Source organism: Chiloscyllium punctatum, chromosome 2, assembly GCF_047496795.1.
Source record: "Chiloscyllium punctatum isolate Juve2018m chromosome 2, sChiPun1.3, whole genome shotgun sequence".
Lineage (NCBI taxonomy): Eukaryota > Metazoa > Chordata > Chondrichthyes > Orectolobiformes > Hemiscylliidae > Chiloscyllium > Chiloscyllium punctatum.
In genome coordinates, this window is record NC_092740.1 from 69,563,009 (window position 1) to 69,584,210 (window position 21,202).

Here is a 21,202-nt window from a genome sequence, read left to right on the forward strand (position 1 = left end):
TACCCGTAAAGATACAATTAGATCAAGGGTCAGATGTCACATCAAAATTATTCAATGAAGTTATGGATAGCTTAGGAATAAAACAATTCAAATGTACTGCATACCATTACACAGAGAATTAGAAATGTGGCAAAAAGACACTAAAAGATGATGTTGAGGGCTTATAGTCAAGATTATCCAGATGATTGGAGTAAGGGAATTCTGTTTGTACTTCTTGCAGTCAGAGTTGCACCAAATGAATCGACCAAATTCAGCCCATTTGAATTAGTTTTTGGGCATGAGTGGAAGGACCACGAAGGATTAAGGAGAAATTGGTAGGTCAGATTTCAGAGACCTATACATTTGGACAATGTGTCAAATTTTAGTGAACAATTAAATAGAGTGGGAGAGTTGGCTGGACAACATTTAAGGTGTCACAGCATACAATGAAACAGTAAGCAGATAAGAAATCAAAAGCATGCAATTTTGCTAGTGGGGATAAGGTGTTACTGTTACTTTAAGTGATAGGTGAACCTTTAAAAGCAAGGTTTAGTGGACCGTATCAAGTTGAAAGGAAATTGAGTGAGCTGAACTATTTGATGAGAACTTCTGCCAGAAATAAATCTGTGTGTCATGTGGATATGCTCAAAAGGTATTTTGAGAGGGAAGGAAAGCCAAAGGAGACTGTCATTGATTACAATACAGAGGGAAGAACCAAGTTCAGAAGATTCTGAATTGGCCATTCCTTAAATTAAATTGGACAGTGAGGACGTTGTCAAAGATTGGGATAAATTATTGAGTTATGTTCCAGAGGAAAAGAGTTATTACTATCACATGGGGAGATATGTGGAAATAAACTGGGAAGTACTAACTTAATTATGCATGAAATGGATATTGCAAATGCTGTTCCGATTGAACAAACTTCCTAGAGGCACAACTCTCTAAAGTTGGCACAGGTTCAAAAGGAAATTGAATGCATGCTGCAAAACGACATCATCAAAGTGATTTACTGTGACTGGAGATCACCCATAGTAATGGTGCCAAAACCAGATGATAACCAAGAGTTATGTGTGGAGTATTGCAAAGTCAATACAATTCCAAAGATTCATACATATCCGATTCCGCATTTAGAAGACTATGTTGAGAAGGTGGGACAAGGAACTTCTGTTTCTAGGTTGGACTTGCTCAGAGGATACTGGCAGGTGCCTTTGTCAGAAAGGGTGAAGGAACTTTTGGCTTTCATAAACTGATACAGTCCATTCAGCCTTAAAGCCATGCCATTTGACATGAAAAGTACGCCTGCTGCATTTCAGAGACTAACCAGTAAGATAATTGCCGGATTACCTAACTGTGTCGTAATTATATAGATGACCTGGTGATTTTTTAGTCATACATGAAAGGAACATTTGCAACATAGGTGAACCTGTAAAAGCAAGGGTTAGTGGACCTTATCAAGTCGAAAGGAAATTGAGTGAGGTGAACTATTTGATGAGGACATATTCGATTGACTTCTGAAGGCAGGCTTGGTGATAAATCTGGCTAAAAAGCACAAGTCACCTTCTTGGACCACATTATTGAACACGAACAAATGGCCCCACAGAATGCAAAAACAAAGGTAACTGGGGAGTTTCCCAAACCTTTAACAAAAGAGCAGGACTACAATTCGTGGGATTGAGTGGACTACAATTCGTGGGATTGAGTGGATTTTATTGAATATTTGTACCAAATTTTAGCAGTGTGGCTCCTCCACTCACTGAATTACTAAAGAAAGGCAAGAAGTTTCAGTGGACAGTAGACTGTCAGCAGGCATTTGACAGCTGTGTTATCCACTGCCCCAGTTACGCCAAGCCACTTAAGGTGGCTTTCAATGCAAGTGATGTGGGTGTCGGTGCTGTGCTCTTGCAGGAAGACGACAAGAAGATAGGAAGAACCATTTGGGTAATTCTCCACGAAATTGAACATTGATCAGCAAAAGTATTTGACAGTTGAGAAGGAGACTTTGAGCTTGGTGTTGGTGTTACAACATTTCAATGTTTGCATTACCAGTAACATATCTGAGACTGGCATATACACTGACCATAGCCAATTGAAGTTAGTGGAGAAATTTAAGGACAACAATGCCAGACAGTTTAGATGGAGCTTGTTGTTACAGGCATTCAGTTTGAGAATTGTGCATGTGGCAGGGTCAGAAAATGCATTGTTGAGATTTGAATGGGAAACTGAAGCATTTGGTGGCCAAGTAAAACAGACTGAAACAGAATATAGTTGTGCATGTTTATAGTCAATGTAATGTATATATGTGTTATAGGACACTAACAGTTTAAAATTAAGGAGTATTAAGATGAAGCCATATTTGGATGTTGATGGGTTATTTTTGAAAGAGGGAGGTGTGACAATGCTGCTCCTTTAACAAAGCTATGATGTCCTTGACTTTTTTTCAGAGGACATAAAAGACGCACACTCCGAAGAGTCTGGGGTTGAAGGGTTTTTGGGCCAGTTTGAATTTTGCTAAAAGGTAATGCCTCAGGCAAAAGACTTTCAGGTTTTTAAAGAAAGAACTTGTGCAATGAAAGGGGAGTGGCCAGTTCTCCCAGCACAACTTCTCTCTGGTTTGGTCTGGCTATATATTGAAAGTAGTCAGGCAGTTGTAAAAGCTGCTGGACCCAGAGAAGCAAGGTCAGGCTGATCCTCCTGTCTCTCTGACATGTCTCCTGTAAGACCTTGCGTTTGATTTTACCTTTTGTGCCCAGGGGTGTTTAAGGGGAGGGTTGCAAGTATTTGGAACAACATCATTAAGTTGGGATGATCTGTTGGGTTTTCAAACAGGTTAGCTTATTTGGTATTCTGTTATAGTTTGTTTGTGTTTCATTTGATAAGCTTATAAATAAACTTTTGTTTAAAACTACCTAGTTTGATCAACTGCATCCCTCCTGGAATATCCATGATACACCTGCTTAAAACAACTAGCAAAGCTAAGGTCTGAGTTACTTTCTTGAAATGTTTTGAGGGAGTCTGGCCTGGTCCATAATGCTGGGTTTGAGCACACAGACTGGATTATTGGCTTAATAATAATTTACTAGCTTGATTAATCAATCCTTCTTATGTTCGTCTTTGTTATTGTAATTATCTTTAATCAGACCATTGAATCATACAGTACAGCAGAGGCTATTCAGCCCATCAAGTCTCTGCTGACAAAAACACTACTGCCTACACTAGTTCTGCTTTTCCACAGTAGGCCCATGGGCACCTTTTAATGTTATGATCCTTCAAGTGCTCATAGGTCTTTTTTAGAGGTTGTGGTTCCCCACATCAACTGTCCTCACAGGCAGTGCATTCCAGAACTCCCACTATCATCTGGCTGAAGAAATAAATTTCTTAAATTGTCTTTAAACCTCTTGTCTTTCACCTTAGAATTCTGTCTCCTTGTTCTTGGGCCTTCAACTAAGGGGAATAGCTGCTTTTTATCCATCCTGTCATTGCCCCTGATAATCTTATACACCTCTGTTAGGTCTCATCTCCGGTTCTCTGCTCCAAAGAAAACAACCTGAGCTTACACATCCTTCTTTCATAGCAAATTGTTTCATTCCAGGAAACATCCTGGTGAATCACCTCTACACTCCCTCCAGTGCAATCATGACCAGAGCTGCACAGAGTACTCCAACTGTGGCCTCACCAAAACTGTTTTGTGGACAGCTGCAACATAAGGGCCTTGCTGTTATGCCTTGATGGATATAGGGAAACGTCATATATACTGCCTTGACTACACAATTAACCTATTCTGCCAACCAAGGATCTATGGATAAGCACCCAAGATTCCTCTGTTCTTCTGAGCTTCCTGGTGTCCTGCCACTCATTGTTCTTGATCTTTCTTCCAAAATACATCATTTCAGATTTATCAGAATTAAATTCTATCTGCCATTGATCTGCCCATCTGACCAATCCACTTAATTGCCTTTAACTTTCTTCCTCAATGTCACCACCAACCAATCATTGTGTCATCTGATCACTCATTTATCAACACCCTCCCACCTGTCTCACAGAGACTTAGAGATGTACAACATGGAAACAGACCATTCGGTCCAACTTGTCCATGCTGACCAGACATCCTAAATTAATCTAGTCCCATTTCCCAGCACTTGGCCCATATCCCTCTAAACTCTTCCTATTCATGTACCCATCCAGATGCCTTTGAAATGTTGTGATTATACCAGCCTCCACCACTTCCTCTGGCAGCTCATTGAAGGCATGCACCACCCTTTCTGTGAAAATGTTGCCCTTTGGTTGCCTTTTGAATCTCTCCCCTCTCACTGTAAACCTATGCTGTCTAGTTTTTGACTCCCCTATCCTGGGGAAATGACCTTGACTATTCACCCTATCCATGCTCCTCATGGTTTTATAAATCTGTATAAGGTAACCCTTCAACATCATAGTAAATCTTTTTTGAACCCTTTCACGTTTCACAACGTCTCTCATCTGCATCATTTATGATTATTGTAAACAACAAGGGACCCAGCACTCAACCCTGTGGTATGCCACTTCCCACTAGGCTGCAGTCACACAAACGTCATCCTGCCACCAAGTCAATTTCAGATCAACTTGCCAACTTACCTGGATCCCTTAAGCTTTTTCCTTCCTTATCAGGTTTGCATGTGGGAACTTGTCAAAGATATTGCTGAAATCAACTGACCTACCCTCATCTACACACTTGGTCACCTCCTCTCAAAATCCCAACCGAGTTGGGAGGCATGACCTACCTCTGATGAATTTGTGCTGACTATCCCTGATCAAATATTTTTTCAGTACAGATTCATTTTCTCTTCCTTTATTTTCTCCAATTCTTTGCTCACCACTGATTTAGGTTTCACTGCTGTATAGTGCCCTGGTCTATGTCTGCCACCCTTGTAAAGTGGAACAACATTAGCTGTTCTGCTGCCCTGTGGCACCTTCACTGTGAATAGAATGAATTTAAAAATTTGGGTCAGGGCCCCTGTTATTTCCTCCCTCATCTTTCCCAGGATACAATTCATCCAAAACCTCTAATACCCCCTTGCTGTTTCTATCAGTCAGCTCAAGAACTTCACAGTCCACCTTCTCATTCTGTACTTTCTCCTTCTCCTGAATAAAGATAGGTGTCAAGTCCTCATTCAATACTTTACCACTGTCCTCTGGCTCCATATGCAAATTACGCCTTGGTCCCGAATAGGCCCATTCTTTCCTTGCTTACTTTCCTCATAGAATGTCTTGAGATTCTCTCTAACCTTGCCTGCCAGTGTTTTTCTCTTTGCTCTCCACATTGCTTTTTTGATTCTCCCTGCACTCTCTCCACTTCTCCATGGCTGCCATTGTTTTGCACCCTATACCTGCTATACGTCTCTCTTTTCCTTTTCAAATCATCCTGAATATTAGTAGATACTAGCTTTCTCTGAGCTTGTTGCGGTTACATTTCACATAGAGTGAACACGTTGGGTCTTTGCTGTTCCCATCACTTTTTTGAATGCTTCTCCCCCCCCCCCCCCCCCCCTCCCAAGTTTTGCAGTAGAGTTACCAGTCCATTAATTTTAGATGAGACGATTAGATTCCCTACAGTTTGGAAATGGGCCCTTCGGCCTAACCAGTTCACACCGATCCTCTGAAGAGTAACCCACCCAGACCCATTCCCCATATTTACCCTTGACTAATGCACCGAACACTATGGGCAATTTAGCATGGCCAATTCACCTGACCTGCACATCTTTGGATTGTGGGAAGAAATCTGAGCACCTGGAGGAAATCCACGCAGACACTGGGAGAACGTGCAAACCCCACGCAGACAGTCACCCAAGGTGGGAATCGAACCTGGGTCTCTGGTGCTGTGAGGCAGCAGTGCTAACCACTGAAACACTCATTTGTGGAGTGTGAACATCATTAATTGCCCTCAGGAATGTGGTGTTGAACTCAAATAAGAGGGTTGCAGTTCAACACTCTTGGCAGGGTGTTCTGGTGCATATTGTGTATATTCAGACTGTTGCCACTGTGTGCTGGTGATGTAGGGAGTGAATGTTTCAGGACGTGGATGGATGTTCGTGAACCAGCTGGATAATGTGCTCCTAGAATGAGGTTGAGCTGCACACATCCTGGCAAGTAGAGAACATCTCAGCCTTTTAGATGGTGGGCATGCTTTGAGGAGTCAGGAAGTGAGTTAATTCCTGAAGAATTCCTTACTTTTGTAGCCAGATTATTTGTATGGTTAGTAGGGTTCTGTTTTTGTTCAGCAGTAAGCTTCTTGCAGCATGTTGATCATGGAGGAGTATGTTGATTGTAATGGAGTTGAATTTCAAAGGGAACCAGTTAGTTACTCTGTGAAGGTATTCACTACCTGCGACTTGGGTTGTTTGACTGTTAGTACTCGTGGTAACCCAAGCCAGACTTGCTATTCAGATTTTATTACATGCAGGTATAAACTTCCTCAGCATCAGAGGGTTTGTCCATGATATTGTCGCTATCAGTGAACATCTGCACTTCTGGCTTTTATCAAAAGGAATTTCATTGAAGCAACTAAACATGATTTGATCTTGGAGACAATGACATCCTGAATTTATTATGAATGCTGTCTAATAACCCCATAACAATCTTCCTTTTGTGCTAGGTATGAATCCAACCAGCAGTGTTTTCCCTTGATTCCCAGTGATATCAATTTTGTTGGTACTCTTTGATGTAAAACACAGTCGAGTGCTATCTTAATGCCAAAGGCAGTCATGCTGCTTTAACTCGGGAATCCAGCTCTCCTGATCATGTTTGGACATAGCTGTAATAAGATCGGAAATGAGTAGTCATGGTTAAACCGAAACTGAAGATTGGTGAGCAAATTTTTGCTGAGCAACTGATGTTTATAGCATTGTCATAGAGCTCGTCCATTTTGCAGGGAGTTGAGAGTACATGAAGTTGAAAATTATTCAAAGTGCAATTGCCCAGCCTTGCTTGATTTTTATTATTGTCACATGTACCGAGATACAGTGAAAAGTATTGTTTTGCATGCTCTACAGGCAGACTATACCATACAACGTCTATTATGGTAGCTGAATAGATCACAGAATATAGCGTTATAGCTACAGAGAGGGTGCAGAGAGAGGCAGATCAGAATTAACATTTCAGAGGTCCATTCAAAAGTCTGATAACTGCAGGGAAGAATCTGTTCTTGAATCTATTTGTATGTGAAGTCAAATATTTATATCTTCTGCCTGAAGGAACAGGGTAGAAGAGTGAATAACCGGTTGGGAGGGGTCTTTGATTATGTTGGTTACCTTACTGAGGCAGCAGGAAGTATAGCTTGAGTCACTGGATGGAAAGCTGGTTTGCATGATGGACTGGGCTGTGTTCACAATTCTCTGTAGTTTTTTGTGGTCGAGGGAAGAACAGTTGCCATACTACACCGTGATGCCTCCAGATACAGTGCTTTCTGTGGTGCATCAATAAAAATTGGTAAGAGTCCTTGCGGATACACTGAATTTTCTTAGCCTCCTGAGGAAGTAGAGGCATTGTTGTACTTTCTTGACTGTCATGTAATTGTGAATGGACCAGGACAGATTGTTGGTGATCATCACTCTCAGGAACTTGACATTCTCGACCATTTATACCTCAGCACCTTTGATGTCCTCACTCTGCTTCCTGAAGTCGATGACTAGCTGATGTTGATTGCTGAGATTGTTCTTTTTACACCATAGAGTCATTCAGCATGGAAACAAACTTTTCAGTCTAACCTGTGAATGCCGACCATGGTCCCAAATTAAACTAGTCCCAGCTGCCTGCTGGCCCATATACCCCCCCAAACCTATCCTGTTCATGTAATTATCCAAATGTCTTTTTAAGTATTGTAATTGTACCCACATCCACAATTTCCTCTGGAAGTTTGTTCCACACATGAACCACCCTCTGCATTAAAAAAATTGCCCCATGTCTTTTTAAATCTCTCTCTTCTCATCTTAAAAATGTGTCCCCTAGTCTTGAAATCCTCCATCCTAGGGAAAAGACAACTAACATTAACTCGATCTGTACCATGCATTATTTTATAAACTTCTGTAATACACCTGTCATCCTCCTAAACTCCAGTGATGAAAGTCCCAGCCCATCCAGCCTTTCTTTACAACTCAAACCTTCCATACCTGGCAACATCCTGGTAAATCTCTTCCAAACCATCTCCGGCTTAATAATATCCTTCCTATAACCAGGCCTGCCACTAATCACTCAATCAATCAATTTTCCTGTCTCATCTTTGTTTGAGATCCAACATGCAACAGTAGTGTCGCCAGCAAGCTTGTAAGTGGAATTGGGGTGGAATTTGGCTACACAGTCATGCATGTATAAAGAGTATAAGTGGGTGCTCAGTGTGCAGTCTTGCGTGGCATCAGTTGAAGGGTTATGGTCGTTAGGGTGTTGCCACCTATTTTTACTGATTGTGATTGATGGGTCAGAAAGTTGAGGATCCAATTACGGCGGGGGAGCTGAGACCTAGGTCTTGGAGTTTAGAGATGAGTTAGACCAGGGAAACCCAGTGGATGTGGTCTACCTAGACTTCCAAAAGGCCTTTGATAAGGTGCCACACGGGAGGCTGCTGAGCAAGGTGAGGGCCCATGGTGTTCGAGGTGAGCTACCGGTATGGATTGAGGATTGGCTGTCTGACAGAAGGCAGAGAGTTGGGATAAAAGGTTCTTTTTCGGAATGGCAGCCGGTGACAAGCGGTGTCCCGCAGGGTTCAGTGTTGGGGCCGCAGTTGTTCACATATATTAATGATCTGGATGAAGGGACTGGGGGCATTCGAGCGAAGTTTGCCGATGATACAAAGTTAGGTGGACAGGCAGGTAGAACTGAGGAAGTGTGGAGGCTGGAGAAGGATCTAGACAGTTTGGAAGAGTGGTCCAGGAAATGGCTGATGGAATTCAAATGTGAGCAAATGCGAGGTCTTGCACTTTGGAAAAAAGAATACAAGCATGGACTACTTTCTAAATGGTGAGAAAATTTGTAAAGCCAAAGTACAAAGGGATCTGGGAGTGCTAGTCGAGGATTCTCTAAAGGTAAACATGCAGGTTGAGAAAGCGAATGCAATGTTGTCATTTATCTCAAGAGGGTTGGAATATAAAAGCATCGTTGTGCTACTGAGACTTTATAAAGTTCTGGTTAGGCCCCATTTGGAGTACTGTGTCCAGTTTTGGTCCCCACACCTCAGGAAGGATATACTGGCACTGGAGCGTGTCCAGCGGAGATTCACATGGATGATCCCTGGAATGGGAGGTCGAACGTATGAGGAACGGCTGAGGATCCTGGGATTGTATTCATTGGAGTTTAGAAGATTAAGGGGAGATCTAATAGAAACTTACAAGATAATACATGGCTTGGAGAGGGTGGACGTTGGGAAATTGTTTCCGTTAGGTGAGGAGACTAGGACCAGTGGACACAACCTTAGAATTAGAGGGGGTAAATTCAGAACAGAAATGCGGAGACATTTCTTCAGCCAGAGAGTGGTGGGCCTATGGAATTCATTGCTGCAGAGTGCAGTGGAGGCTGGGACGCCAAATGTCTTCAAGGCAGAGATTGATAAATTCTTGATGTCACAAGGAATTAAGGGCTACGGGGAGAATGCGGGTAAGTGGAGTTGAAATGCCCATCAGCCATGATTGAATGGCGGAGTAGACTCGATGGGCCAAATGGCCTTACTTCCGCTCCTATGTCTTATGGTCTTATTTGGAATTATGGTATTGAAGGCAGAACTGTAGTCAATAACCAGGGGCCTGATGTAGGTATCCTTGTTATCCAGTTGTTCCAGAGATGAGTATAGGGCAAGGGAGATGGTGTCTGTTGTAGACCTGTTGCGCTGGTAGGCGAATTGCCAAGGATCAAGGCAGTTTGGTAGGCTGGAGTTGATGTGAGTCATGACTAACCCCATGAAGCACTTCATAATTGTGGAGGTCAAAGACACCGGGTGGTAGTTGTTGAGGCATGCATTTCATGGGCAGGAAATACCTGGACAACTTTCCACATTGTTTACTTTTACTAGGTTCGGAAATGGCTATTTCTGGATCACAAGTCTTTCTGCAGGCAGCATGTTGTCAAGACTTAGTCTTTATTCTTTGCAGAATGTCCAGCCATTTCTTGATCTCAAATGAATAACTAAATTAACCTAAATTAATCTATAATGCAGGGATAGTATTCTGAAGACATTTACAAATGTTTCAGCCTTGTCTTCTGCAATGATGTGGTGGATTTAGCCATCATTGAGGATCAAAATCTTTGTGGAGCCTGGTCCAGTTATATTTCCTGAAAATGCGTGGGCTGTCAATATTGCCAGCAAGGCCTAATCTATAATCACCCTTGTAAAGGTTGAGATGGGCTTGTTCTCGAACTGCTGCAGTCCATGAAGTGTCTATTGTTGTTTAATTGTCCACCAGCATTCATAACTAGGTGTCACTGGATTGTAGAATTTTGATCTGATCCTTAGGTTCGAGAATGTTCTATCTCTTGACTATAGCATGCTGTCTCTGCTATTTAGCAAGCAAAGTGCTCGAGATTTATTTTGTTGGCATCTAATGTTTATCGATGCTTGGTGTTGCTCCTGTCAAACTTCCACTAAATCTCATTGAACCAAGGCTTGCTCCCCAGCTTGATGTTAATGGCTGAGTGAGAGTTAACCTGGGCCACAAAATTACAGATCGTGGTCAAGCAATCCATATGTTTTAAAAGTTTCTCTAGTTTGATGCAATTGACGGATTGCCAAACCATCTTAGAGAGCAGTTAATGGTCAGTCCTGTGGTGGTAGCTCGAGGGACTTTATCATATTTAGGGTAGAAGGTAAGCTCCCAATTTGGAATAATTTGTTTATTTTAGATAGCTGGTCTAAACTTACAAGAGTCTTTCAGAAGTTTAGAGTGCAGTTTTGTGCGTGGGGCTGTGGTGTCTAACGCTGGGCTGTCTTCAGGAAAATAGTGGTAGAAATCTTCATTATTAGCTATTATTCAGCTTTATTTATCAGGTAGGCAAACATGCACATATCACCACAAACAACTGTGTAAAATATTGTCGGAGTTTGGAAATAATTTTTAGATCCATTTTTGATTCTGTTTATGCAATAAAGTTAAATACTTGAGAATTGCTGCTCTCTCTGTTTGAACTTTATGTTGCTTATTGCCACTATCACTCTTGCAGGAAATTTCTGACCATGGTGTCAATGTGATGACAATGTTTAATCAGCATAAATTTTGTTTCAAACAACAGCAAAAATATTTTTAGATATTGTTCACTCAGAATAAATTGCTGCTGTTTGTGTTCCCCTTAGTTTATTTCTTTGCTGATCAAACATTCTCAGCCTATCCCAGTATTTGCATATTGGAGGATTCATGATATTGACTTCCTTTTTCTTTTTATCATGGCGCTTGTAGCTATAATGACTTTTGAGCTATTTATACAATTGCATTGTGCCATTTTTATATTTAAAAAAGAACCTCGTCGTCTGGGGAAGGAGTAGCATAGTGGTATTATCGGGAGACTTATAATCTAGAGACCCAGATTTGAATTCCATCATGGCAGATGGTGCAATTTGAATTCAACAAAATCTAGAGTTGAAAGTCTTATGATTTAATTGTTGTCAATTTATTGTAAAATTTATCTAATTTACCAATGTCCTTACTGTGTCTGACCAACATGTGACTCCAGACCAACGGCATTGTCTAATTGACTCTTATCTGTTAAAAAGCCTCAAAGAGAGTGAAACCAGATGGATCACCAGAAGCAACAACAGTGAACTCTTCCCTGTAAAGTCCTCACCAATCAGGAAGCTATTACCAAAGCAGTCTTGCGGATGAGTGAAGCAATATCCTGACATAGTTACATTCATGCAGCCATACTTTGCACAATATTCCAGATAACACCATCACCAATTGTCGGCATGTCCTGTTCAACCAGCATTTTGACAGAGTAGTACACGTTTGGAACAGAGCTCCAAAATTGTTTTAACATTTACTCCAGAGATTGCGAAGTCCACATCCCATGAATGATTTGAAAACATGCAGTTGCAGTATAGAAACATACTGTGTACAGAAGTATGAATCTACTTCCTGCTTCAAATCATGAAAACCAGACCATTTCAGTTCCAACACTGTGCGAAGTTTGCACATTCTTCCCGTATCTGCATGAATTTCCTCCAAGTGCTGTGGTTTCCTCCCATAGTCCGAAAGTGTGCAGGTTAGATGGATTTGCCATGGGGAATGCAGGGTAACAGTGGATGAGTCTTGGTGGGATGCTCTTCAGAGTTGCTGAGCTGAATGGCCTGTTTTCACGCTGCAGGGATTCTATTTAAAAAGCTTTATTAAATTGGTTAACTATGATTTCTCTTTCACAAAACTATGCTGACTGTTCTCAATTACTGTCAACTTTTTGTAAGCATCCATGTAAAACCCCTTAGTGGTCAATTTGAACAGCAATGAAATAGATGTCAAACTAGCTGATCAACTGTTCCTGTTTTCTGCTTCCTTTTTTTGAATAGAGGGGCTATATTTGCTACTTCATAGTATAATGGAGCACTGCTATATCTAGTGAATTATAGAAAATTAACACAAATGTACCTTGCAATCACATCAGCCACCTCTTTTAAGACCCTTGTATGAAGTCAGCCTGCAGCTTCATTGGTTTGTTCAACCCCGTTTAACTGCAGATTATAATTTCATCAAGTTCCTCTCTGTCTTTCACCACCCGATTTACAGTTGTGACTGGGTTTTTATATCCTCTGTAGTGAAGTTACAGAGAAACTATTTACTAATTTCATCCATCACTTCCTTCTTATCGAATACTAGCTTCCATTCTCAAGAGGATGAACACTTTTGTTATTTTTCTTCTTTCCCTGTCTAGCTAGCTTCTCGGACTCTAATTTCTTTGTTTAGATTAATAATTTTATGCTGTTCTGTACATTCTGATCAATCACCTGATTTACTTAACCTTCGCAAGGCTGTATGCTTTTGTCTCTGATGCTTTCCCCTAGTTTAGAACCATGGATGGTGATTCCTCTCCTTATTTTTTTTTTCTTTCAGGTAGGTATACAGTTATTCTGAATATTCTGAAATGTCCCCTTAAAAATCTGAAACAACTTTCTCTGTTTTTATCTTCTAGCTTAGTATCCCAGTTCAGTTCAGCTAGTTCAGTTTTCATACCTATTTGATGCTGTCATTTAGGGTTAAAGTATCAGTCTTAGAGCCACACTTTTCCCTTTCAAACTGAATATAAAATCCCATCAGCTGATAGAGGTTTATAAAATCATGATGTACATGAATAGCATAAATAGACAAAGTTTTTTCCCTGTGTTAGGGGAGAACTAGAGGGATAGGTTTACTGTGAGAGGGGAAAGATATAAAAGAGATCTAAGGGGCAACTTTTTCACGCAGAGGGTGGTGCGTGTATGGAATGAGCTGTCAGAGAAAGTGGTGGAGGCTGGTACAATTACAACATTTGCATCTGGATGGATATGTGAATAGGAAAGCTTTAGGGGGATATGGGCCAAGTGTAGGCAAATAGGACTAGATTAATTTAGGATTTCTGGTCAGTATGGATGAGTTGGATCGAAGGGTCTGTTTTCATGCTGAACATCTCTAAATTTCTATGCCTCTATTTTATCATGAGTCAAAGGTCCAGCATGGTGCATGACTTTATATAAACCTATAGGCAAGTATTTATTTTTATATGTCGATCTCCAGTGAAAATCGAAGAAACTGTGCTTTTGTTAAGTGTGTAATAATCATACTTTTGGTCTTTTGCCTGTTGGAGACTTGAGCAGAGAATGTGCTTATGGAATTAACAAAGTATGAAACTGCATTCTGCTCCTAATGTTTTCATGTTTGTTTGCTGTACTAGAACAGCTCAAACACAATAAAAGTACATTCACAGTTTATCGTTCGCACAAAGTTGGTACACCAAATCCTCATTATCCACCGGGACTTGGAGGAGCATGGATCTCCAGCAAATAACAAAAGTTGCAGATACGTTTATGATCTGTGAGGATCTATCAATGTGGTCATGGGAGGTAATGAATGTTGGGTCTGGAGCCAATCTTGCATGTATGCTGATTTCTGGGTAGCGAACTGCATGTGATGAGTGAGTGGACAAGGCTGATATAGATTTTTTGCTTTTGTATTTGCATTGACATTTGCTCATAGCATCAGAATCTTGAGAGTAATTATTGCACAAGGGGAGTGCATTTAGCTCATAGGTGGCAAATTTGCTGGTTGACGTGTATTCAATTCTTCTGACTGATCTTTATGCTTTTCACATTCAGTTCATTGTTTTGTAGTTCAGGGGAAAACTTGTGTAACAGTGAGCTTGATCAAAGATTCAGTGACTGGGTTATTATGTTGAAAGGTCAACTGCTAAGTTGCACATTAAAATTATGACCATTTTCCGAATAGTTTCTTGAAAAGCATTGAGTAGTCTTTAAGGACAAATGTATTGGTACCTTATTGTTCCCCACCTTATTTGCCACCAAGAGCATACCAGCTGTCTCAACATTTGATGCACTCACCTACCACCCTCCCCCAACCCTCCCTCTTGCCCAAACTTTTGAATGTCCTTAGTACATTGTAGGTTTTGTTTTTATGCTTCATTACAGCTGTCAATGCAAATATATTACTCCGTGAGCCATCAATTTCCTTGAATATTTTGAATACCTACATCAAATCATCTCTTAATCATTATCTTCTAAGTTTCAGAATGATAAAAGGCAAATTGGATGCAAATTGGAATATAAACAAGAAATGTAAATATAATATGAACTCTTTCTTTCACATTGTATCTATTGTAGATCTTTTTACTTGCAGTTGAATAATTTTAGAATAACTTTAGTGATGTAGTGCAATCCATTGGTATCTGGCCTTTTTGCTCATGACCTGGAGATGGTATTGCAGGAGCCTGGACAGTGGAAGGGCAGCAATCAGCTGGCTGTCATTGCAGTGGTCATTGAAATAGCAGGCATGATGCCAATGATTATCTGATGAATGTAGTGCCAGGAACCAGTATTTGTTGCCACTATCTAACTACAAAATTGCAGCAATACCCTTTGAGAACACTAAACACTGCACAATTGATTATTTCAATACAGCTTCTACAGATACAAGATACTCTTACAACCATTATTTTGGCATTTAATTACAAGAGGCAGTCTTTCATCATGTAGGACAATGCTTTGAGCTGTGATGGCCACCTCTGTTAAATATTACCCACACTTTGGCATGGATTTCTCTTCTGCATTTTCACAATTAGCAAGACTTTCTTTTCTCTGGGCATTTTGGCCAGTAGAGCTGCTAATTTCTCTTTACCTGTTCCAACGCCCTTTTGATCAATGCCTTTGAAGGTCATAATCATTATTAACTGCCTTATAGTTGTAAATATCAGCATTTAGCATCTTCATAACTTGCAGGTTCTTTTAACAGAGTTGTTGATGCCCAAGTTGGAATACTCAGCCTTTGACTTGTTTTACAATCTTTTATGCAGCTGATTTATTTAAATTTCAAGTTAGCAGAAATGGACTTCTGTCCATAATGGGCTTCGCTTGTAAATATTTGATTGGCTACATTAGTTGATTACTGGTGGTGGTTGTAGTTTCCAAAAAAAACTGATGAACTTGATGGTCATGCCCCTCAAGAGATGAGATGCTACCACATTTTAGATGGTCAGTGTCAAGGGTATGAAGACACAACTGCCTTAAGTGAACTGGAAACATACTGGGGAAGTCATTTCAGGTGATATTTTATTGCAACTTATTTATGGGTAACTCTGGGATTGAAAGATGTTTTCAACTTGGAAGACAAAACATGGAATTCTTTGAGTAGTACTGACAGGTCAAAATTGGGCAGAATAACAAACACCACAGATATAAATAACATTCCAAAAAAATGCTAAATCAAGAGGGAGGGAGCATTATAAAACAAATAAAATCTCTAGGCAAAGGTGTTGAGAACGATTTTAGAACTATGATATAACAGGTCCCTTGGTCTTTGATAGACTTCATCCTAGGATTAAGAGTTGAATTGATTTTAATTTTTTAAATGTATCTACATTTTGGAAATGAGCAAAAGTAACTTCTCTGTTCAGAGCAGAATAATTACTCTGAATGTTGCAGTGGTCTCAGGCTTCCTGAGTATGCACACCTTGGGCTGAGGTTGATCATGTCATCTGGCCACAATAGGCTTCAAGATGAGTTTACACATGTGATGCTGATGTTAGCACATTTCACGCTCAGGTCATCTGTGCTAGTGCCTGGACATACTGCCCAAGTTTAATTTAATTATTTGCTTGGCTGCTTCCTTTTGGCATCTTTTGTTGTTTCAACATTCTGTCTCCTTGTTACAGTTGTGTAATGGGAAGCAATAGCTGAAGTTGGTTTTGTAAATATGGCATTACTTTCTGGCCTGCGTTTGTACCTCCCAATATCAGAATTTTGTTGCCTCAGCTTGCATTCTCTGTCACTTCCTTTTGGCTCCTAGTACTGATTCAAGTTGGGGTGCAGGCAGCAGTGACCCTCACACTATCTATTTTCTTCCTTCTTGATGTTTGCTTTCTTTCCTCACTAAATATTTACATTAGTTATCCTAACTCACTGCAGAGCCTCCTCAAAGAAGCTTTTGAAACATGCACAGCCACTGTGGAAATTTCCATTGCTTACAAATATCATTAGCTTACTCTTCATGCACAATCTGTGCACGACCAACACATGGAGTTTGAACCATTCAAGAAAGGAGGAAAACAGAAAACGTGAAACTACAAACTAGTTAGTCTAACATCTGCCATGGTGAAAATGTGAGAGTATGATTTATTGAGTGTTTTGAGAAGTAACTGGCGAAGTGAACAAAGTGGAACCTACAGATGGCATGTTCTTGGATCACAAGAAGGCATTCAACAAGGTGACATATCAAATGACATAGTAGAAAATAAGGTTTTATGATATGGGAGTTATTTAGAAGAGGCAATGACATAGTGATATTATCACTAGACTTTTCATCTGTGGATGTCAGAAATGTTCCGAGGACCCAGATGGAACTTGAATTCAATAAAATGAAATCTGGAATTAAAAGTGTAATGACAACCATGAAGCCATTACTGCATGTCAGAAAAAACCCATCTGGTTCACTAATGTCCTTTTAAGGAAGGAAACTGTCACCTAACTTTGTCTGGCCTATGTGACTCTGGATTCATAGCAATGTCGTTAACTCTTAACTGCTCCCTGTGCAATTAGGGATAGGCAATAAATGCTGGCCAAGTTAGCAATGTGTACATCCCATGAATAAAAAAAATTAATATGAATGATTGGTGAACTATTTGGAAAAATAGTATCAGGATTACAAGCTGTAACCTGTGTGCTACAGGGATCCATGTGGGTGCCTTAGCTACTTAAGATCTATGAGGTAAAAACAATGACTGCAAATGCTGGAAACCAGATTCTGGATTAATGGTGCTGGAAGAGCACAGCAGTTCAGGCAGCATCTAAGGAGCTTCAAAATCGACGTTTCGGGCAAAAGCCCTTCATCAGGAATAAAGGCAGTGAGCCTGAAGTGTGGAGAGATAAGCTAGAGGAGGGTGGGGGTGGGGAGAAAGTAGCATAGAGTACAATGGGTGAGTGGGGGAGGGGATGAAGGTGATAGGTCAGGGAAGAGAGGGTGGAGTGGATAGGTGGAAAAGGAGATAAGCAGGTAGGACAAGTCATGGGGACAGTGCTGAGCTGGAAGTTTAGAACTAGGATGAGGTGGGGGAAGGGGAAATGAGGAAGCTGTTGAAGTCCACATTGATGCCCTGGGGTTGAAGTGTTCCGAGGCGGAAGATGAGGTGATCAATGTGGACTTCAACAGTTTCCTCATTTCCCCTTCCCCCACCTCACCCTAGTTCCAAACTTCCAACTCAGCACTGTCCCCATGACTTGTCCGGACTTGTCCTACCTGCTTATCTCCTTTTCCACCTATCCACACCACCCTCTCCTCCCTGACCTATCACCTTCATCCCCTCCCCCACTCACCCATTGTACTCTATGCTACTTTCTCCCCACCCCCACCCTCCTCAAGCTTATCTCTCCACGCTTCTGGCTCGTTGCCTTTATTCCTAATGAAGGGCTTTTGCCCGAAACGTCGATTTCGAAGCTCCTCGGATACTGCCTGAACTGCTGTGCTCTTCCAGCACCACTAATCCAGATACTTTAAGATCTATGTCCATGATTCTATTAAAAAAAACCAAACGTGTTTACAAAATTTGCTGATGACACAAAGCTAGATTGGAAAGTACATTATGAAGAGGATAAAAGGCATATACAAATTATTGAAGGTATCTTAAATGAGTGGACAAATGTTTGGCACCTCAAGTACAAGATGGGAATAATGTAACCTTGTCTACTGGGATGTATGGAATAAATTTTAAAAACTCTTTAAATGGAGAGCAATTGCAGAACTTGCTCCTCCAGTACAGCACTTAGGGATTTGGGTGTTATGGTTCGTGAATCACAAAAGGTAAGTATATCGATAAAGCAAATGATTATGAGGGCAATGAGTGTTGATTTTATTGCAAGGAGAATTGAATACAAAATAAGGATGTTTTGCTACACTTGAACAGGGCATTTTTGAGACAATACCTGGAATATTCGGAACAGTTTTTGTTTTCTTATTTAAGAAAGCTGTTAATTGCACTGCAAGAAGAGCAGGCAAAGTTCCATTTGACTGATTCACTGGGGCTTAGAAGAGGGTGTTTGATAAAATCGGTAATGAAAGTATGTTTCTCATAGTGGGCAAATTTAGAATGAGTTAAAAACATTGAGTCTCCCATTTAAGGCAAATGAGAATTTTTTTTGTCTTGACGGTTGAGATTCTCTGAAATTCTTGCCCTAAAAATAGTGGAGGCAGGGTCTTTAAATATTTTTGTGACAAAAGTGGATAGATTCTTGATTGACGAAATAGATTGGAAAATAATAGTGACACAGCTCAGCTGTGATTTTATCAAATGGCAGAATCTGCTTGAGGATCTCGATCGCTTACTCCAGCTTCAAATTATGAGGTTCTTATGTCATTCCCTGGCACATACATGGCTTACGACATGTCAGTTCAATCCTGAAGATTGCCCAGATATTTATTCCTTTTTTTCAGTTATTACTTCCAATCCTGTGCAGTCAGACCCACAATAAATTTCAGGATAGACATTGACTGCCATACACATTCCACAGCAAATCTGATTTACAAATGTATGTTGAATCACCCAAAATATACATTTCTGCATCATCAGGAATATACTTGGATGAAAGTTAATTCATGTTTAGAGCAGCCCATCAAAGAAGCTGCTTCACATACTGGCATCTTTTCCCTACTGTACTTTTTCTGACTTGGAGAAAGCAGACACATGGAACATTGTGTATGACTATCTTAGAAGTAGTGTTTCAATTTATTGGGATAAAAATCCATGACTTGCATTACTATTTTTTCACATTTCATTAACTCTAAACATTTCTAATAACGTTGAAAAATTTAAAAGCATTAAAAGGTTTGTGACATGATACGGAAATTTATTTTTATTTCCCTAATTTAAAATAAATGGGTAAATATTTCAAATTTGTTCTTTATGTATTTATAAATTCTTAATTATCTGGTGTATGCATGTTTGAAATATGTTGGTTAAATAGGGTTTTTAAAAAAATTCATTTTAGTGATGCTTGATTTTTTTTTCTTGTGTAGGGCATCATGCTTATGCCCTTCATTTGAATCTGCAGCAGCCAGTGTTCCACTGCTGGTTTAACAGATGCATTTCATGAAAATTTGTGTATTTTCCCTAGATACCTTTGTCTTTATTTTGAGGAGGAATTATATTTTCTGTTAGACAAAGAACAATTCATATGAAAAGGCATCTTGCCTCAAGATTTCAGTGCCCTATGACAGAAATTGTGTGTTTTTCACAAGATTTTTTATTTGGATTTCAATACTAATGTTGTGCATAATTTTACATTCAATGCTGAACTTGAGTTTGTGTTAGAAAATAATAGAAAAATTACTTCTGAGAAGTAATATTGTAGAATAACATGTCTAATTGATAAATCTACATTGGGAAGTGGTTTTGCAAAAACTCTTTGAAAAAATGTTGAACATTCTACAGCTTTGAAAGTAACTGGATTTGGATTGGATTTCATTTTCCACATTGCAAATTTTAACTTCCATGAAAAATATTGAAAATCACAGCTTTATCAAAGTGTCCTATGTCAAATAATATATTTTGTTGTACTGTTGGAAATATGGCGACTTATTTGTATATGGGAAGGTCTCATAAATAATGAAGCAGAAATGACCAGATTAACTGTCTTTGTGATATTAGCTAAAGGTCTGCCTATCTTGTGTTATAATATTAGGTCTTGGAATATGAAGGTATAAACAAAGATCATTTTGAGCAAAACTGTCATTAAATTTTCTTCAAATGATATTTTCAATCCGAAGTAATATCGAACGTTAATAAAAGAAGAGGCCGTAATGTTCCTGGTAATATTTTGACTACTTTATTTTCACTTTCTTTTGTAGAAAGGGAATTCTAGAAGAATATGTAAAAATAACTAGTCTTGTGACAGAAGACATAATAAATATCCACAAAGATGTCCTAAACTCCATTGAGCAAATCAACCCCAGTTCAGAGTACAACCACTTCATTGAAAATAATAGGTAAACTACTTTTGTTGTGCAATCTAATGGTGGACGTAAGAAAACATTATTTATATAGCAATTTATGTTTACATTTGCTGGTTGGGCAAGATGCTTCGCATCAACTTAATTACTTTTGAGGTGTAATCACTGTCCTGCTGGAAAATGTGGAAATTAATATGTAACACAGTAAAACCTGTAAATAATGGCACAAACAAGCTGTTAGTCTTTTTCCATAATTACTGTAAAGAATTGCACGTTATTCAGACTACAAATAGAACTTGGAGGGAGTAAGGATGGCAGATGCTGGAGCTCTGAGTCAATAAAATACGGAGCTGGAAAGGCACAGCAGGTCAGACAACATCAGAGCAGCAGGAACATTGGCGTTTCGGGTCGGCACGCTTCATCAGGACTGGGGTGAGGGAAGGGAGCTCAGAAATAAATAGAAGGAGGGGTTTGGGGCTGGGGGAAGGTAGTTGAGTTGGTGATAGGTGGATGCGGGATGACCATCCCACCTACCTTTTCTGCATCCACCTATCACCAACTCACCTCCCTTCCCCCCCCCA

The 21,202-nt window shown here is 40.0% G+C and overlaps 1 protein-coding gene across 5 annotated transcripts in view; it reads left to right on the top strand.

Annotated features, from left to right (window-relative positions):
- Nucleotides 1-21,202, top strand: part of fer (fer (fps/fes related) tyrosine kinase) — a 199,311-nt gene that overhangs the window by 53,737 nt on the left and 124,372 nt on the right. For 4 of the 5 annotated variants that reach the window (XM_072583635.1, XM_072583636.1, XM_072583634.1 and 1 more), the window contains one exon: nucleotides 20,520-20,657. The exons of the other annotated variant lie outside the window; for it this stretch is intronic. In XM_072583635.1, the coding sequence (XP_072439736.1) occupies nucleotides 20,520-20,657 (138 nt within the window). The remainder of the gene's footprint in view (nucleotides 1-20,519; nucleotides 20,658-21,202) is intronic. 5 annotated transcript variants of the gene reach the window in all.